The sequence below is a fragment of the Anopheles aquasalis genome, chromosome 2 (genome assembly GCF_943734665.1).
Source record: "Anopheles aquasalis chromosome 2, idAnoAquaMG_Q_19, whole genome shotgun sequence".
Lineage (NCBI taxonomy): Eukaryota > Metazoa > Arthropoda > Insecta > Diptera > Culicidae > Anopheles > Anopheles aquasalis.
The window spans coordinates 76,738,147-76,757,010 of NC_064877.1; the positions used below are offsets into that span (position 1 = coordinate 76,738,147).

The 18,864-nt window shown below is 50.7% G+C and overlaps 1 protein-coding gene across 2 annotated transcripts in view; it reads right to left on the reverse strand.

Annotated features, from left to right (window-relative positions):
- LOC126572036 (ankyrin repeat domain-containing protein 29) overlaps positions 1-18,864 on the reverse strand; it is a 182,685-nt gene that overhangs the window by 128,421 nt on the left and 35,400 nt on the right. The window contains exons 1-2 of one of the 2 annotated variants that reach the window (XM_050231056.1): positions 18,774-18,863; positions 16,725-16,835 (exon numbers count right to left, since the gene is read on the reverse strand). In XM_050231056.1, coding sequence (XP_050087013.1) covers positions 16,725-16,781 — 57 coding nt within the window. In that variant the 5' untranslated portion in view covers positions 16,782-16,835; positions 18,774-18,863. Of the gene's footprint in view, positions 1-16,724; positions 16,836-18,773; position 18,864 lie in introns of those variants that run through there. The other variant, XM_050231055.1, reaches the window with a different exon arrangement.

Consider the following 18,864-nt stretch of genomic DNA (forward strand, 5'->3'; position numbering starts at 1 on the left):
AAGCCGCGAGCTCTCGCGAGAGAAGAACAAAAGGCGGCGGCGCCACTTGCGCCATTCGCACAATCGTACACGCACTTCAATCAATCATCATAATTCACGCACGCATGGCCGTCACGAGGACACACCAGGAGAGGTGGTCCGGTGCGGGGCGTCATCCGTTGGCACCTTTTCTGTCATTCAGCAGCAAAAACAATCGCTCCGGCGCTTGGTATCTGCTTCGCGTCAAGGGTTTTGTGTGATGTGGACGCCAGAAGATAGGATTGTAAAAGGCTCCATCCACTGCTTCTCTTCCCTCTTGGGACTCCACTCCCGGGAACCTACCAGGCTTGATCTACTTATAACCCAAAACCCCCGTGGTCCCTCGAGTATCCTATTTCTCTCGGACCGGTTTTGTGCACTGCTTCCACCCTGGAAAAGGGATTTTCTCGCAAACCAATACACACCACACTCCTGAGTTTTCCAGCGAAAGAACGACACTGCACAACAACAACAACAAAAAACTGGAAAGAAAAAAACGGGAAAAAACAAGAAACATGCAATAAGACATTGCCCCCTGCGGGCGAACGACGAGCTGTGCGACTTCAATTACAGGCATAACGCATCGCACACATCCTCTTTGGAAGCCCCGGAGGAGACGCGTTGGAGAGACACGGGAACGCCATCACCATCGGGCCTCCAGCTGTTAATTTTAACACTTCCCCAAAGGTGAAGCCTTTCACACATGACATACCGTGGGGGAGGGAGAGCGGTGGAGTGAAGGTGGCGATTATTAAATGCAATCTCGCTCTCTCTCCTTCCTCTTATCCTCGGCTTATCCTTTCAAAAGCCGCTCCCTGTCTCTGCAAGTCTCCTGTTTTGGCTCACGACCATCACCATCACACGTCTTACAACACATTCAAAAGGACACGGAATCGATGTGATGGTACCACGGGCACGGATGGGACGACAATCGCATTTGCAAATTACCGCCACACCGTGCGTTAGTTGCGTGCGACCTCCTCCTCTCAGCCTTCACTCGCCCATCCTTCGGTCCGCTTCCTGCTGTGCTGTCAAACGCATAACGCACGAACGCACAAACCCATCTTACGCACAAAAGGACCCCTAACGTACAGTAACACGGCACTGGCACGGAGTGCAGTTCAGGCGTCAGTGCATCGCAGGGAGGGAGTGTTGTTTCTTTTCATTCTTTTTTCCTCATTTGCCCAGCCAGCCACCAAGCAGGGTGAAGGATCAGTTAACACAGTGAACGAACCAGACGGCGAACCGTGAGGAAGCCTTTTCCATCCTACAAGCGGGGGCCCTCTCCAAGAAGAACCCACGGAGCCCCCGGGCGAGATCGAGTATCACCGGACCACCCGGCCAGGACGACGGCCAACGGAAGGGAAAAGAAGGAAAGGGGAAACATGCGTACGAGTGCGAAATTAATTTCAAGTGTGCACCATTTTATGCACCAGCCAGCCAGCCAGCACCATAGAGATTGCGCTAGACTGCTGCTGCACTGGAAGTGGGAACTGCATAACCGCATAACCGGTGGCCGCGTAAAAGTGCGTAAGTGTACCCCCGCCGGAGAGAGCGTTCTTTGTTTGGAAAATTGGAAAAAATGAAGGGAAAACCCTATGCACACGGCGCGCATTACACGCTGGCTGGCTGACGCGAAGAAGGACTCCACAATAACCCCTTTCTGCAGGCGAACCACACCACAAACCTTCTTATAGCGCGAGCGAACCAGCGAGCCAGTTCGGTTGGAAAGAAAATGCTAAAATCCTCGTCTGAAGAACCTTCAACTCCTTCCCTTCCAGCCCCCTTTTTACCCTCTTCTTCACTATTTTCCCTCTCAGGGAGGGTTGTGAACAAAAAACTTACTTTGAATTAATTACCCAACCTCGACGGTACGAGCAAAACACCGAGGCTCATTCCGAGGGCTCCTGCGAGATCTTGGTGGCGCGATATGCGGCGCACACATACAAGACGGTAGTTCTGCTGCCGTTCAGCCTTTCCCTGACCACATCTTTTGCGCCTTCGAGTGGTGAGCGCACTTCGTAAGCGATCCTGTGTAATGGAGCATAAGAAGGAGGCGAACGACGACGGCGATGACGACGACGACGACGACGATTGAACGATTGGGTCTGAATGGAGTCGTCAATCATGTGCGCCGATGTGTGGCCACGTGTGGCTGCTGCTGCTGCAACCCCTCGTCGTCAATTAATTACACATCAAGCAGCCGCTTATCGATTTGCGTAGCCAGTAGCCGCGTTTCTGTTCTGCGATAGCGATCACAATACCCCCTCTCCGTGATGAAAGGTGATTAATAGCACGCCGAGGAGGGAGTAGTTGCTTCCGCTGAGCTTGATTGCGGGATAGTTTCTTATGCTTCTTATGCCGTTGCACACTCCAAACTGCATTTGTTTTCGGCAACACAATAAATCATTCCTTTAGAATCCTTCTTTTTTTAAATCCTGTCACGATTACGACACGAATCGTAATCTCAGTGGACGATTACGTCTTCAGTAGCAACCAGTGACGCCAATGTTGCAACGAGACCACCGGTAAAAACTTTATTCCCGCAACGCTGTACTAACAGAATGTATTAGAATTACAAATCGCTGGTAATTGGCAAACATATTCCAAATTAATCCAACAACTAACCACACCGGCGACAGCGAGATCATAAAACAATGTTCAGCATAACAAAAAACAACAACAACCACAAACACGCCAACAACAACACAATAAAAAACGCAACTCACCCACCCATTCCGACCGATAAGCCATTAGGTGAAATGAATTTATCGAAATGTGTGTCCACAGGCCGCATCCCAGCTAATGACGAAATTTACATACTACCACCATGGGCTACACACCTGGCTCACCCAGAGGTGTGCGATGCGATGCGATGAGTGAGATGCTGATGATGATGATTCCCGCTTTTATCACCCCACCGGAGAGCTTAATGGCGAGAGGTGAAAAACAATTTTATAAAAAAAAAGAAGAAGAAGATCCGGAACCCAACAACCAGACCGGGGCCACCGCGTAATCCTGTAAATTAATATATTTCCATTACACATCACTTTTTTCCCCTCACTCCTCGCCAGCCAGTTCGTCCGCCAGTCCAATGTCGTTCCCTTATTGGAGGTTGCGCTACGAGGACGAAAGCGGTTCGGCATAAAGCCTGTGTGATTGATAATCTGTCCCGACCACACAGCGCATTAAGGTTTGGAGCGCATTATTGCCGTGAACGCGCTGCCTCGATTGGACAGCAAACAAACGTGAAGCGAGCGCAAAATCCTGGGACTAAAAAAAAATCATAATTCTCTGCATCACCACCCGCTTGGGGGTGCATTGCGTACGAATTATGAGGATATGGAAAGTGACCAACACAGGGAGAGAGTGGGAGAGAGAAGGAACAAAATAATAAAAAAAAACCAACAGAAAAGCCCTCGTGGTGACCGACGGTGGTGGCAATAATTTATTTTTACACCAGCTACCGGTCCGCGGTTGACCGCATAATTACAGCTAAAACCACTTGGTCCATTGCAGGGGTTAGTTAGTTAGCTGTGGGCCAGTCTGGAGCTCCAGCACTGGACCAAATAGCAAACAGAAGTTTAAACAAAATGCTTTTCATCCGAGCACTCGATAGTGCGTATGGTCACGCACAATTCAGCCGCTAGCAACCACCATGGTGTATCAGCTGCAGGCCAAAAAACCAGAGGGAGGGGGTCCAAAACCTCAAGTAGAAAACTTTAACACCACCTCCAGCGATCATGTGTCTTTATCATCATCTCACGCTCCGTGGCGTGTGGAATGCAAAATTGAATCAAGTACTTTCCGGGTGCACAAACCTCAAAAGTGCAAAAAGATTCACCGAAGCAACCGTGGACGACGAACTTTCCTAGGACAGTCCTAGAATCCGGGTGAGTAAAGGCCATATCGTCCGGAACGTTCGGATGCGGTGATCAGCAAAAAAAAAAACAACTCCCTCCACGGAACGAAAATGCAAACCATCCGTTCATCGGGACCACCAAACCCTCGATGGCCACGGTCATTGATTGCATTTTCGCCGAACCGAAGGTCGGCATCCGATTCGTGCTGCGATGCAAAGTTCCTGTGAGACTCGATCTCGATCTTTCGGTCTCGGGAACTGCACCATAAGAGAGGTTAGACGTCGCATGAAGCGAGAGAGAGCGAGAGAGGAAGGAGAGTGCAAGAGGTCGAGGTGAGCAAACACTGGAAAACTTTCATCGGTTTTGCGGGTATCAATAAAGCAGAAGTTTTGGCTCCGAAAACACACAGGGTGGTGGTACGTGTGGTACGTTTGGGACCCTGGGAGGCCGCACCCTTGGGGAGGCAAAGGCAGTAAATCGTTCGCCGTAAGACCATTATCCAATCGCACCTGAAATGGAGCGAAGCTTCGAGCTAAGTGCAGCACCAAGTGAGTGGGAAAGGGTTTTTGAGCGGAGGAAAATGGAATCTGCACAACCACAGCCACCACCAGCTCTCCTTTTCTTCGTCTTTTTCGTTATCCTTACTGACTAGGGAAATCCTGCTGGCCAGAGGACACAAAGAAACCCAGAGAAGAGTCCGAGAGCAACGTTGGAAGGTAACGTGCGGTGGTTAAGAAAATTTTTCTCCCATTTTCCTCGTGAGGAAGCGACGCACAGGGCGAGCACGACTGGTGGATCGAGCAAGAAAGGAGACGATGAAAAGGACCCCACCATAAACTGGACCATTCTGGATGCAGTAGTGCACCACCGGTTGTAAGCTCTTCGCACTCTCTCTCTCTCTCTCTCTCACCTTGCAACACCAGGCGGCGGTCAAGCCCAACACGTGCTCACACGCGTCTGGTTCGTCACAGCAGGAAGCATAAAGCCTCCACCAAGCAGCATGCAGCAGCAGCCAGTCAGGTCATGCTGCAGTTCCACTCTTTGCGTCTCGAGCGAACGAATCGAACTCGAAAGCCGAAGGACCAACGGTGTGGCCACGATGACGACAAAACAATTGTCCTGCTGCTACGGCTGCTGCTGCAGTTGCACTTATTTATCACGACAAGAGACGCACACACACCGTCCACAAGTCCACGAGAGCACAAGGACCACTGCTGAGCCCTTTTCGCCCTCCGAGGTCCTTCACCACCAGCCTCTCCTTTGCAACAATCCCCCGGATCGAGCTCGATAAAATAAAGAAGAACAAACACATATACAGGGACGGGCATGCGATTTGCAATTGCATCTGCACACGCTGCAGTGTACGTAACTGCAATAAATTCCTTCTTTTTGGGGGGCCCAGCTACAGAACAACAGCACCAGCAGCACCAGCAGCAGCAGAAAAAGCATAAAAGCCTCTGCGCGATGCATTGAAAGCGCAACGAGCTAGAAGCAGCGGGCCAGCAGCAGGCCAACAGCAAATTGATGGCCGTGTGGTGACGCGCCCGGCTGGACCACCCCAATTCCCTTGTGCAGTGGAGTTCGATTCTGAAGTGGACGCACTCGCTGCCGCTCTTGAGTTGAACGCTTTCAAAAACCATCAAAGATCGCTCTTAATCAAGAAGAATGGCTGGCTGGCTGGCTGGCCACTGGGAGGACGATTTTAGTGTGGACCAGAGCAGCAGCAGCAGCAGCAGCTGAGCGGATGGATGGACTCTATAGCACCCCCGGGTGAGTTTCCTGCCCCCTTCCCCTGCGGTTCAAAATGCTAACTCGAAAAAAACCTCGCACAGCATAAAAACAAATCTCGATTTCACACGATTAAACCACTCTCCGGACACTGGGGCGGATGGATGGACGGACGGACGGATGGCTTCCCTCCTCCTAATGGGCGTCAAAGTCAACTTGCTAGGTCATTGAACCTCACACCTATTTAGCATAAAGCTGCTCCTCCGTCTCTCTCTCTTTCATTCGCTCGTGAACCGTCGCTTGTTTCCGTCGACAGCACGTCAGCCGACAAATGCATCGCATGTGCATCATCGTGCCACGTTCACCATCGGCAGCTAACGAGGTGCCATCGCTGAGCGTACGCGCGCCCGCGTGTATATGTGGTGCATAAAACACGATAAATGGAAAAAATGAAAAAAAAAACTCCTCGCCATGGTGCGAGGCAGGATGTACGGGATGGATGCACACTTCGATCCACTTCCGGGCTGCTTAGCTAGCGCACGCTCTCTCTCTCTCTCCCTCTTTCCCGATCGATTGGCCAAGTGAAAATGAGGATACTGTGGCGTGAACCTTTTTTTTTTGTTTTTGTCCTCCATCTCGAACAAGCACAAAACAAGCACAGCATAAAAGGAAGCATAAAAACGTGCCAATAACATAAGCACACCGGAACCGGATGAGAGCAAACCGGTTGCTGCTGCTGCCGGCGCGTTCTTCAATCACAAAATGACATCTCGCCAGATTAGTGACAACACAACACAGGAGACGACACAGAAGAGACGAGCGTGGCCTTGCTGAGCTTACCGTGGTAGCAATGCGTGCTACGATTGTCAAAACAACCGCAGCCAACATCATTCCCAATGGTGGCGGCTTTGGCTCGTAAAAGAGTGCCGCTTCCAAGAAACCAACAAATAGACATTCAGGACAACGCCACCATCGAGATCAATAAGACAGAGCAGCGCCATCGTCCGTGAGAGCGCCCGAGGTGTCACTTTGATAGCAACAAAACCATTTCACCTCAGTGCACTCGATGTGTGAAGTGGGTGGTGCTTTGCGAGCACCGTGGAGCTTCACCTGGAAATAGGAATTCATATTTCTCGTCACCTCGCGGCGCGCCACCTCCGCGGCACGCCAGGTATCGAGAGCGCGCGTCAACAGAACATAAAAATCGCGCGCGCGAGAGCATCATACGCATCACATAAAAAGGGCGTACGCATCAGGACGAGGGCCACATAATGCTCAACATCGAGAGTACCTCTTGAAGCGCACACACGAAGTGGGAGGTGGGCTGACAAAACGCGTTCACCAGGCCCATCACCATCATCATCAGCAGCAGCAACAGCAGCAACATCATTCTTCTGTCGCCGTCGTATTGATGATGGTGAAAAGCGAATAAAATTCACTTCACCACAAGAAAAGGCGCACGCTTTCTCGCACTCTCTCGCACTCTCTCTCTCTCTCTCTCTCGCGCGCGCTCTCTATCTTCCTAAGAAGCGCCCCGACACCACAATAAAGGTGCAAATGATGACGAAAAACCTCGTTGCCTCTTGCGGTGTCTTCCTTTTTGGGAGAGTTTTAGGCGCGCCACTCAAAGGTGCCGCCACTCCAGTGACACACACGTATACACACGGGCACGTGGAAAAGCGCACAAGCATTTCGTTGCTTCAAGTTGATAAGCTCGTTATCAGCGGGAAAAGTTTTGTGCGAGGCTTCAAAAGGTTTTCCACCACGAGCAGCAGCAGAAGGTTTTTCACTTTGATCGTCAAAGACGCGAATGTGTGTGCGGTAAAAGACGAGACGCTGATGCACAACTGACAGTTGGCAAGGCAGAGGCACGGGATTGAAGCACTAGAAACCTTGAAGCCTTCTACGATGAAAAACACGAGAACCCCCTTCGTACCGTCGTCAACCAATATCATTCTCGATGACGAGGACGACTACGCAGCAGCAGCAGCTAGACAAGAACGATTGTCATGGCACGCTATGCTAGCACGTACGTCCTAGACATGATGCCCAACCAAAAACGAAACGAAAACATAGCAGATGAAGCTGATTAGCGCACAAGGAATGGGGAAGTACGGCACAGCATGATCATGCGCTGATGATATCAAGCTCCAAAGAGGTTGATTTCATTGGGCGACGGTAAACTAATTCACTCAACGAAGCGGTGCACCGGCAACAACGCAACAAATGGTCGAATGCTCTACGCTCAGTTAATTCGATTAGCATAGTTACGTCACGACGACTAACTCATTTGATTATTGTGTGCCAACGGAGCTGCTAACAAAGGACCCCACTATCGTGCATTTTGCTGAACAGAGGAAAACACGACAAGAAGGCGACGGAAAAGACGGGAAAAAATGGAAGAAAAACTCCGTCTCGTGCTAGGGAGGCAAGTTTCTTTCTTTCATTCCCCGTGAAAAGTATGCTTTCGTCTTACGCATGAAAACGCATCCACACGGGCGGGGGAATGTCTGGATCAAGGGAAAACGGACCATTTTCCACCCCTTTTCCAGCCCACACACTTACATTAATCTCATCCTTTCGGTTGGGTCGGGTGGGGCTCGTGAGCAACCACGCGCACGCATCACTTCCTTTCGCCAAAGGAGGCCGCTTGGCGCGCAAGCACATCGATCCGACCGCAACAAATGCTGATTCCTTCCTTCTCGCCACCGTTACTTCTCCTCTTACGTTTCTTTCTGGATACCAAGGGAGCCAAGGGATGAAACGGGAACAAAGTGGAATGGATCCTGCGTGTAATATCTCGCTCGCTTGCTTCAAACCTCTACGACTAGGCCAGACTACACTCCATCCTTAGAGGGTATAGAGTGAGAGTACATTACGACGGCTTAGTAGTACATCGGGCTTGAAATCGAGGGGGGGGGCCCTGCAGCCTGAAATCCCCATTGCGTTACACCGAGAGACCGAGACTTGTGTGTGCGAGCCACATACAGTTTCCTACTCCGGTTACGCACTTACCTACGGCAACATCCGGCCTCCGGGGCCCCGGGCCCAAGCCAACACCCAGATATTTCCAGCAAAAGGACACCCTCGGTCTCGGTTGCACACTCGGTTGCATGCATGTGGTTCTTCTTTGTGTGCGAGCGCCAAGCAAGACTCGAAGACTAAAAGAAAAGGTGTCCACAGGGTGGAAGGATGGAGCACACACCCCCCAACACACATTGGGCTGGGCGGTCGGACGGTGTTTCTTTAATTATTTTTTAAGATGCTCCCATTGAGCTCGATTCATGGCACATTCAAGTGTGAGCGATGCTCAAGATTAAAATGAACGACCAACAACCCCTCTTCTGGTGAGGGGGCTGGCTGGCTGGCTGACTGGAAGTGTGGCCACAGAACGCACGCAACGCCTCCATGTGTGTACCACCGCACCCCCATCCCGTGTGTGTGCTTTTTGCTTGATGATGGTGATGATGATGATGCTGATGCAGGCTACCCCAAGCAGGACGGATACAGTCCACCAGCATGTGTGTGCGCCCGGTCTTTTATTATTGATGCAGAAAATGTGCAGGTGCATCGGGGAATTCTTTTCAACGCAGCAACCCAACCCCCCGACAAGCAGCACAGCACAGGGAGGGGTGTGCACGATGAGAGGGCGGGTGAGTGTCTTGCAAGAAAATGCTCCCACTACTCTGGGGAGGCGGAGGACAACATGCACACACAATCCCTTTGGGCTACATGCACACAAACACAGACACACACATGTACACGCAGCATGACCCCTTGTTGATGATGGGCATGCAACCGGAAACGGGCATCCCTAAGGAAAGCCCTTCCCCTTCCCCTTGCTGCTTCACCTTCTTGTGGGGAAAATTATGCCATCTTCTCCGTTAGGAAATCAAGACGTTTTGCATCATCGACCCTCAAGTATGTGTGTGTTCTGATGTCCAGCCTTCCACCAGTGGGTAGTACGGGAAGTTGATGCACGTTCTTTGTCTTCGTTCGCCCCCCCCCGGACAGTACACCGGGCACCGGGCTCCGGGCTCCGGGCTCATCACGATGAATAATTCAGCTCCATTTCAGTGTTATTCACATTGCATCTAGCGCCAACGGTTCGAATCCCCAAAGCGCCTCAACGAGGACGACACGACGACGACGATGATGATGATGACAACAAGAAGGTTGGCTGGAAAATTGGATAGAAATTAAGTTTAGATAAAAGTTCCAAGCCCGGAAGGGCGTATACGTCGCCGCTAGCCGTGGTCTGCCCTGCTAGTACTCATACAGCTCTGCGCCTTATCTCGATAATCGATCGACGATGTTTGATGACAGTTTTATGCTAAACTGTATGGCGATGGCCTGGAAACATGCCACCGTTCGAAAGAATAGAGCGATTCGGAGTATTTTCTGTTTTATTTTTCGAATACATTTCGAGAATTTAATGAGTCTATTTAGCATCCGTCAGCGACAGGCTGTGTTTGCTAATGAACTACGGAGACAAAGGAGGACATCTGCATAGTGGGCGGTACATTAGATGTGAATTATTGGAAAGGATCAAAGAGAGCCTCGACAAGCTCGTTTGAATGTCAAGATGGAATTACTGAAGATCTAAGAAGCCTTTGCCAACCCTGCCTTTCAAACAAGGAATTGTTGACAAATGTCCTGCCAACTTCTACTTCTTCTGGATTCCAGAATACATTCCTGTAATCGATAGCCGAAGCTGAGGAACTTTGTTTCAAGACATGGATCTTATGGGCAGCTCAAAGCAGATGCTGTTTGCAATCCAAGATCAGGTGAGCTACTGTCTAAAAGACGGACATCAATATTTAATTCGAGTTATTTACATCACGACATCACGACAGCCAATCAGATAAAGTGACACAACACACAGAGCTGCAGCCATCTTTAAGCCACCGGTACACCAAATACCCGGTAACTGCATTACACAAATTAATCGAGGAACCTTATATGTGTGTTGCAGTTCTCCGGAATGTCGTCTCACTCCATCACCACATAACCTTGCCGTACTGGTTAGGGGCAACTGCAATGGTTTGTCATTGAATTTCCTCACATTTCCACCTGATTTTCCTCCATATATATTGTTTTCCCTTGCATTGTTGTTTACGTTGACCGCACCACCATCACCACCAGATGATGCCGGAATTCAGGAAGCAAACCGGCACCACTACCCTGACCTGCACGGTTGGCTGGAGAGCCGGTGCACCATACAGTGCTGCTTCTTCATCTTCTACACTTCAAACCAAATAAATTCTACAATCAACTTCATTGCTGCACTCCAACATCGCACACCATGCCATGCCGCTCTCTTCATCATCGTCATCGGGCGAGAGCCCTTGTTTTAAATCCTTACATTTGACCACCAGCGGCACGAGCGGTCAGAGCATGGAGGAGCCATAAAACCACACACACATACACACTAGCTGCCCCGTGGCTTCGAACCGCAGCTTCGCAAAAATCAATCCAACTTCCGGCCAACACGCTCCATCGCCTTCGCCACGTTCGGACATTCCGGGATGAAGATCCCTCACGGTAGAAGGGATGCAATCAACAGGGGGGAGTGTACCAGCAGCATCACCAACGGTAGGGACACGTACCGGGGATTGAGGGGGTTGGTTGGACGATATTTCAATAACTAAAATTAAAATGTCGTTTCCAGAGAGTTTGTCGGTCGGTCAGGTTGCCGTGCTTCATGCTTCATAGCTCTAGACTCTGTGCTCCACAGGACACCCTCGCTCTCTCTCTCTCTCTCTCTCTCTCGACGTTGATGACGACGCTGTTGCGCTTCGGTTGCTGTTGACCTCAACACACATGCACATGGTGGTTGGCTCGTGGCGTCCTGATCCATCCTGAGGGAATGAAAGGGCGACTATTCCGGCGAGGTTAACGCCTGTGCACCGAGGCCCCCAGAGAGAGAGAGGGAGGGTGTGTGAGTGCGAGAGAGAGAATAGGGATTTCACTACCACCCACCATCCCACCGAGCCAGTACCCTGCAATAACACCTGGCCTGGGCGGTCCCTCGAGCGATGTGTCACTTCCGGTGTTCACAGCACACGCTCGCTCGCTATAGCTGGAGGCCAGTGGAGTGTCCAGGGAGGCCACACGCACACATATCCGCACACCGAAAGTCGAAGTACCCAATAGATAGAGTTTGTTACGATCAATCGCCTTCACCACCATGTTTCGAGAGCAAAACCGTACAGAGCGCGCCTTTCCTGTCCCTGTCGTCATCATCGTCGTCGTGCTGTTCCATTCTCCAGGTCATCAGCAGCAGCAGCAACTCCGAGTCCGAGGTACGATCCACGCTTCCTGGTCCGGGCGCTGCAGTGACGTAGTGCCCGAGGCAGGCGTGCATTGTATGCTGCATCAAACCGAACCAGTCTGTCCACGACCTATTGTCTGCTCTATGTTTGCCAAATGCAATGCACCACAATCACCACTACCACTTCCTCCTCCAGCGCCTAATCCCTTTTCAATAGCTGCAGAGAGACAGAGAACGAGAGCGAGGGAGACAGCGTGCGCTGCGCTAAACAATGAAACCGATTTTCAACTAAATTAATAAATAATATTCCACAAATACGCCACAGGATGCTGTTTGACCACACGGTGGACGACAGACTCTAAACCGAAGCGAAGCGAACCGAACCGACCGACCAAACTGGCCATCATCCTAATAAGCATTCCACCAGACGATGCCACCACAGCCACGCCAGGGAGTATGCAAGATACGCACGCACTGAGGCAAAGCAGTTGATTATGATGTTGCAGCAGCAGCAGCAGCAGCAGCCCCAGGAGCTCCAGGAAGGCTGCTTTCCCGCGTGCGTTGATTGTGATGCTGACAGTCTGGCGGTGGCGCTAGGGGCCCGGAATGTGGTGGTCTCGAGTAGTACTCCACACCACAACTCACCGGACTAAGTACTTATAAAGCGGGAGGACGACCATGGTGGTGCTGCAATCGCGATGCACAAACACAATCACCCAGTGCACCGTTTTAGGCGATTCAATTGATGGTACCGCGGTACGGTCGCTTAAAGACCTACTGACCCGGTAATTTCTTGGAAACCTGACTCTCTCTCTATATAGAGCATATTCGCCTTCGAACAAGAGATTGAACTAATGCGACCAACAATCTGCTGTTTCGATATTTCATTTCATCCGAAGAACTCTGGGAGCGTAAGTAAACATGCTTCAACATACGGGAACATGGTTCCGCATCCTAATCCTTCACCTGGATCCATTTCTTCCCTTATTTCATGTCCCAGATTTTACCCGGAAGCGCCCTGCGATGACGATGGCGTGATTGTGCGATATGGCGCTGGCCCCTAGATCCAACGTCCATCCAGAGAGCGCCCTCTGAATGTCCTGAATTGTGCTCTGGCTAGCATGTCAAGCACGTCGTGGAGCTCCCATCGTGGCGCTGTGTTTAGCTGTAACTATGCACTCATTTCCATAATGACTCCGAGTGGCCACAGCAAATTCCCTGTTTTTTTTTCGACATTCCCCTTTAGAACAAGGGATCAGGGGAGCCTAGGGCCAGGTCGGAGCATTATTTACAAACTATTATTATAATTGACTAGCCGGTGCATACAAATTCATTCGGCCGCTTGGCGTCTGGAGAGGGGAGAGAGAGAGAGAGAAGGAGAGAGGCTTATACATGAAACACAACGACCTGGGACCTGACTCTGGCTGCCCTTGTGGGCCCACGGTCGGCTGCTTGATACCAAACACGGCACCAGCTCCCCCCCGCCCTGTCGCCGGTGTAACAATGAACTCGTTTCGTTTCGGTTGCACGTACCGCCACGACACGATGGAAATGGCTGCAAAATGGGCAACGGCAATGGAAGAAAAACACTCAAACAACGCACACAGCGCAGAAACGCTCGAGGAAAAGTGAGAAAACTGGCCGGCCGACCGAACGGTGATTCTCTGGTGCAAAATCCTGCCGACAAGCGGAGACAAAGGTGGGAGGGGACGGGCACAGAGGAGTAGCAAACGAAAACCGCAACAGATTCGAAATTAAATTGTTCTGCTAAATGTTTTCTGGCACTGGCTTCGGGCGCCCAGGAGCTCCGGGTTGGTTGCGCGAGCAAGCTGTCTGTGAGTGAGTGTGCTCCGAGTGCTGGGCTGCCAACCAACAACAACCGCTCTGGCAGACCGACAGGACGGAGTAGAAAAAACGCACGAAATGGAAAACGGGAAAATGCAAATGCCCCCTTCACCGTCGGCTGTGTCCAGTGTGTGCGCTTCTGTTTCGTAGAGGAATTGAGGAAGGAATGGACAAGGGGCCACCACTTATTCCATAACCACCAAGCGTCTCCATCACCTTGAATTCAATTTGCTGCAGCAAGAGGAGAGGAGCAGAAACAGAAGCATTTGGTGAGCTATTGTTTGGTGGAAATTTTGGCCAGCCAGTAGTAACCAGTGGAAGCTGCATTCTGATGCCACTCTACCTCTCTCATTCTCTCTCTATCTCTCTCCTCTGGAAATCGCTAAACCGCTCGGAGAATTAGAATCCATGTCCCGGCTAACTTTCCTTTCACCCGGTTCGGTTTTCGGTTAGAGACACTAGTGCACCTGGACCCTGGAGCGCCTGGTTTACCATAGATACCACAAAACCATCCGGTGGATTTTCCAGCGGCCGGAAAACTCACCTAACCCAAGGCTTCAGAGGGATCCGTGGCTCAGGATCCAGCCCAAAAAATACACAACAACAACGGCTAGCGCATCGCATTTCAACAATTTGTTTAATTATCAAAATAATTTTCACGGAAAAACTAAACCCCGAGCGCTCCACTACGTCATCGCTTCCCATTCATTCATTTCCACCTGCCTTTCTCTGCGTCAGGGTGCGCGCTGGATAATGATACAAAATGAGCTGCAACCCTGATGAACCTCTCTCTCTTTCTCTCTCTGAGTCTCGGTCGCTTGTCAGTCACGGCGAATGTTCGGTGCGCCGGAAATTCCGGGGAAAAAAGCACAAAACCCGTTGGCCAGAAAAATGACTAAACCACACCTCATCGCTTCCTCGAGCCTCCCCTCAAAAGACAAAATACACCAACACACACGCGCATAGTTTGCATATTGAAAAATTAATGGCCTCTAAATGGTGTGGTACGACGGATGCTGGTGCCAGGTGAAGGCCAGGTTCCAAAATCGGGTCCGCTCAATTATGAAAGCCAGCCAATGCGTAGCCAGAGATCCTCTTCACTCTCCACTTCATCATCCCCGCGTGTCGTTGCTGCATTTCATTTGGCGCTTATTATTTCGCCGGTCAACCAGAATGCAGGCTGGTTGCAATAATTTCCCCGAAAATGCACGTAGCACGATGGTGGTAGTTGTCCAGAGGCGATGGCCAGGTGAGGGAGTTCCAGCCGAGGTGATAGTTGGTGCTACGTAAATCGAAATTTGTTCATCATCATAATCCGTACACTAGAAAAAGCTGATACTATTGTTGTTGCTAGAAGCGAGCTAGAAGCGAACCATTTATTGTTTCTACTCCCTCTCTCCAGCTCTCTCTCTCTCCTCCACCACAGTGCGATCAATCCCGACCGGTCCTCTGGTGGGATCGGATTAGTAAAGCAAAAAAAATAACAAAACAAATCCGTTTAATTTGTACACCGACCACCACCCACCACGGCGCCACATTGTTGCAAAGTGCACGCACAGTGCACAGCATAAACATATTAAGGGGCACAGATGCATACACAGGACGAGGGGAAACCAATAAATCTACCGAAAATCAATAGACAAACACAGCGCCCAACAGATGCACCTGTCACCGGCGATCTATCAGCGGCCATGTTTGCACCAACGACAACAACAGCAAAAAAAAAGGCGGCGGAGTGAAAACAAACAACTTTCTAAACTGCAACACACAACCGGCTGGCTAACCGACGCGTTAAAAAGCAAACACCCTCCACCCCCCTCCACCCGGGTGGCGTCACGCATTGGTCACAATGGCAGCCCGCGTCACCAAGTCGGCGTCGATGTGGCGGCGGAAGTGGTCATGGTGGTGATGGTGGAGGTGGTTTTGTGTGGCACCCACGCGACGCACCCGCGTTTGAAAAACTAAACACTTTATCATTGCGCATAGCTCGTTCCCTGCACCCCTACCCCCCCGTCTGTGCACTCCCCATTGCATTGGAAAATTTATTACTCCCGGTGCTGGCCAGCCAGTGAGCGGAATCGGGATATCCGTTCCTTCCGTGCCGGGACGAAGGGAAAAGGCCAACCCACGGGGTGGGGTGGGATGAGGGGGTGACCGTTAGGTGGTCGCTCGCGGTTGCACAAAAGCCAAGGATAAGGAGGATGGGGAGGGCGGACGCATTGTGATTGTGAGTGATAGCGCTAATGATTATAAATTGCGCAAACTGAAACACGCCCACGGTGGTGGTCCCTGGTTGTTTTCCCATTTTTCCCCGGTCACTTCCGGTGTGGGCGGTTGTTTTGTCCCGGGTGGTTTGAGGGAGGAAGGAGGGTTTTCATTTCTTCCCCTCGTTTCTTGTACCCTGAGCTGAGCTTCGTCTTTAGAGCCGTCGTACCGTAACACCGGATCAACGGTGTGTCTCTCTGTCTGCTGCTAATTTCATATCATCAAGATAAACGAATTCGACCAACAATCCTGATGGTCCTGGCGATTTTACAACTCCTGACTCTTGTATAACGACAAGTAGGGCAGAGGATTCGATTAGCAGATATGCGAAAAGAATGGCAGAAAGGAAGTGAACATACATTAAAAATAGTAAATTGTAGATCAATCCAAGGTCCAGGAATGTGATCATCGCCACATTGTTTACTTATACAACAATACAACACATCACCAGGTCCTCGATATAGATTTATCCATGTGAATCCTCTTGGGGTCAAAATAGCTGCAGCGAAAGGGCCAAGAAGACGTTATGAACCCCCACTGGCCTCAGTGTAACGCCTGACACTGCATTATGATAGAACTTCCCAAATCCTCTCGCCATTCAACGCAACAGTTGATTCATGCTGTACAGCACTGGCTTTAGAATACTAATAGCGACACCATTACCACCCCCTAATCCGAATACCGAGCGTTTGCATTAGGAGTTCTTCCCAAATGCCCGGCAACTCACTTACCTCATCACGGCAGTCGACGTGCACCTTGCCGCTGTCCAGCACTCGTTTCAGCAGCATTTCGTCTCCTCGCAGGGCAGCCAGATGTAGCTGTACGTCCGAAAGGGTTTCTTTCTGTGGAAGATTCGTAGGAGCGAAAGAGAGAGAGAGAGAGAAAGACAAAGTTTGTTTTAGGGGCGGGTATAAGAAGTGCATTCCAAAGTTGACTCTAATTACCATCGCAAAGATGTGCAATGAACAGTTGAGGAATACTATTTTTATAACGAATTTCTATTGTTTTCTCACACGTTATGGTTTATAATTCGAATGTAAAGGGGTTTAGTGAACTCCCGTAGCGCGTTTGGAGCCGCCTGTTAAGGTTTAGAGCCAACAAGTGATGGTTTTACCACGGACAAGCCAAGGATGTTGCATCAATTGCACCGCAAATGATGAATCCAACATCTGTATTCAGTTTCAGTCAAGGGTAAGCAACAACTAACTCAACCTATAACTTTAGAAGAAACACTTCCACAAATGACGTGAGACTCACACATACGTCTATGGCTCATGTCTTGTTAGTTCTTTCGTTCGCACCACTCCTTTGCTTAGCACGCGAAATGCATACGGCACAAGAAACCAAAACCCAGGAAAGCCAACCGTTCCCAGGTCTACAAACAACCGCCACACTTTTGTGTGGCAAATGCAAAAAAGGGTACCATCCCGGGTCCGTCGGCAGAAGTGGCACTAAAAGCACGTGGAAGCGGCCTCCCCTCCATCCCTCCCCCACGGAACCGGAAGCAAACTTCACCTCGCGTGACTTTTAATTGTAATAGCAAATTAACCTTTGTAATAACATGAAATTATGTCGAGCCTGCAGCGGTAGCAGAATGCCCAGGTAATGGTGGTCACCGACGGTGCTGTGGCGCGTTTTGCGATAGCGAACCAAGTGCCTCCAAGGTCCAAGGTCCAAGTTCCAAGTGTTGCACGCGAGCACTTCACGTGGCGTGGAAGTGGAAAATCCTGTGGAAGTCTATCCAAGCTGAAGCCCAACTGGACATAAAACCAACACGGACGAGTGGCGGGAAGCAAACACCATCACTCCACGGGTTGGTCGGGGCAGGCCGCCGCTCCAAGGCAGACAAAAACCGAAAAAGGATATCGCGCGCGCGGTGTGTGCGGTGGCGCTGATGTGCTGGCGGGCGCGCACACACAAAACCCAAACCCCAACGGTGCTCGTGGCCACAATAAGCTAGTCTCGTGGGTTGTGGTTTCCTCCCCACCCCCCACATTCTCTACTGGGTAGTACCGTCCGATGCTAGAGCTGTTTGTTTGAGTAGACTAATGTGAAAATTTTGCACTAGTGGAACGTAAATAAAACGCGAACAAAAACGAACGACCGGTGACGCCCGGTTCTCGACTTCCCTTCCAGGGGGAAATTGACCAGTGACCAGCGACTGGAATAGAACCGGAATGGCTTGGGCACCCACAGACACCGCCATCACCCACACTGTGGCCGACGCGAAGACAGGGAGCAAAAACAGCAAACAATAATTTAACAACGGTTGAAACAAAGGCGCCCGCACACAGAGCAGCAGCAGCAGCGCCGGCAAGTCACGGTACCAGTCCTTTTCCATCCTTTAGTCCAGCTGGCCACCCCTCTGCGCCCCTACCCCCAGGAGGTGTGGAAATTTATTGTAAACTTTATGACAAGAACCGCCAGCCAAACAAACACGGGACCGCACGGCGAAAGCACAGGAAATGGCTCACTAAGCTGTGAAAAAGGGCTCAAGGATCGGGTCCTTTCTCGCCTTACCTCTCTCTTCGCAATCGAGGCCGGTGAGTTAGGATCTACCGGCCCGGGTCTAGCAGCAGCCGGTCTCGCTAATCCTTGACAGGTGTTGGCCAACAACCTCCACATTGCAAATCGCTCACTAATCCCTTTGCTAAGCTTCTTGTCGTGCCAGTTTCTAACGTAGTTTTTTTTTCGTTATGAACTCCGTATTAACATGGCAGAGCGTTTAAAAAAACAACAAAATATCGCGCATCGTAAAATGCACGCCAACGGTGTGCTACCTGTTGTGCTGTACTACTACCCGGGAGTGCTGCTAACCGGGACTACCGGTCATTTGTCAACGAACGAACGGCGGAAGGAATGGTTCGCTCT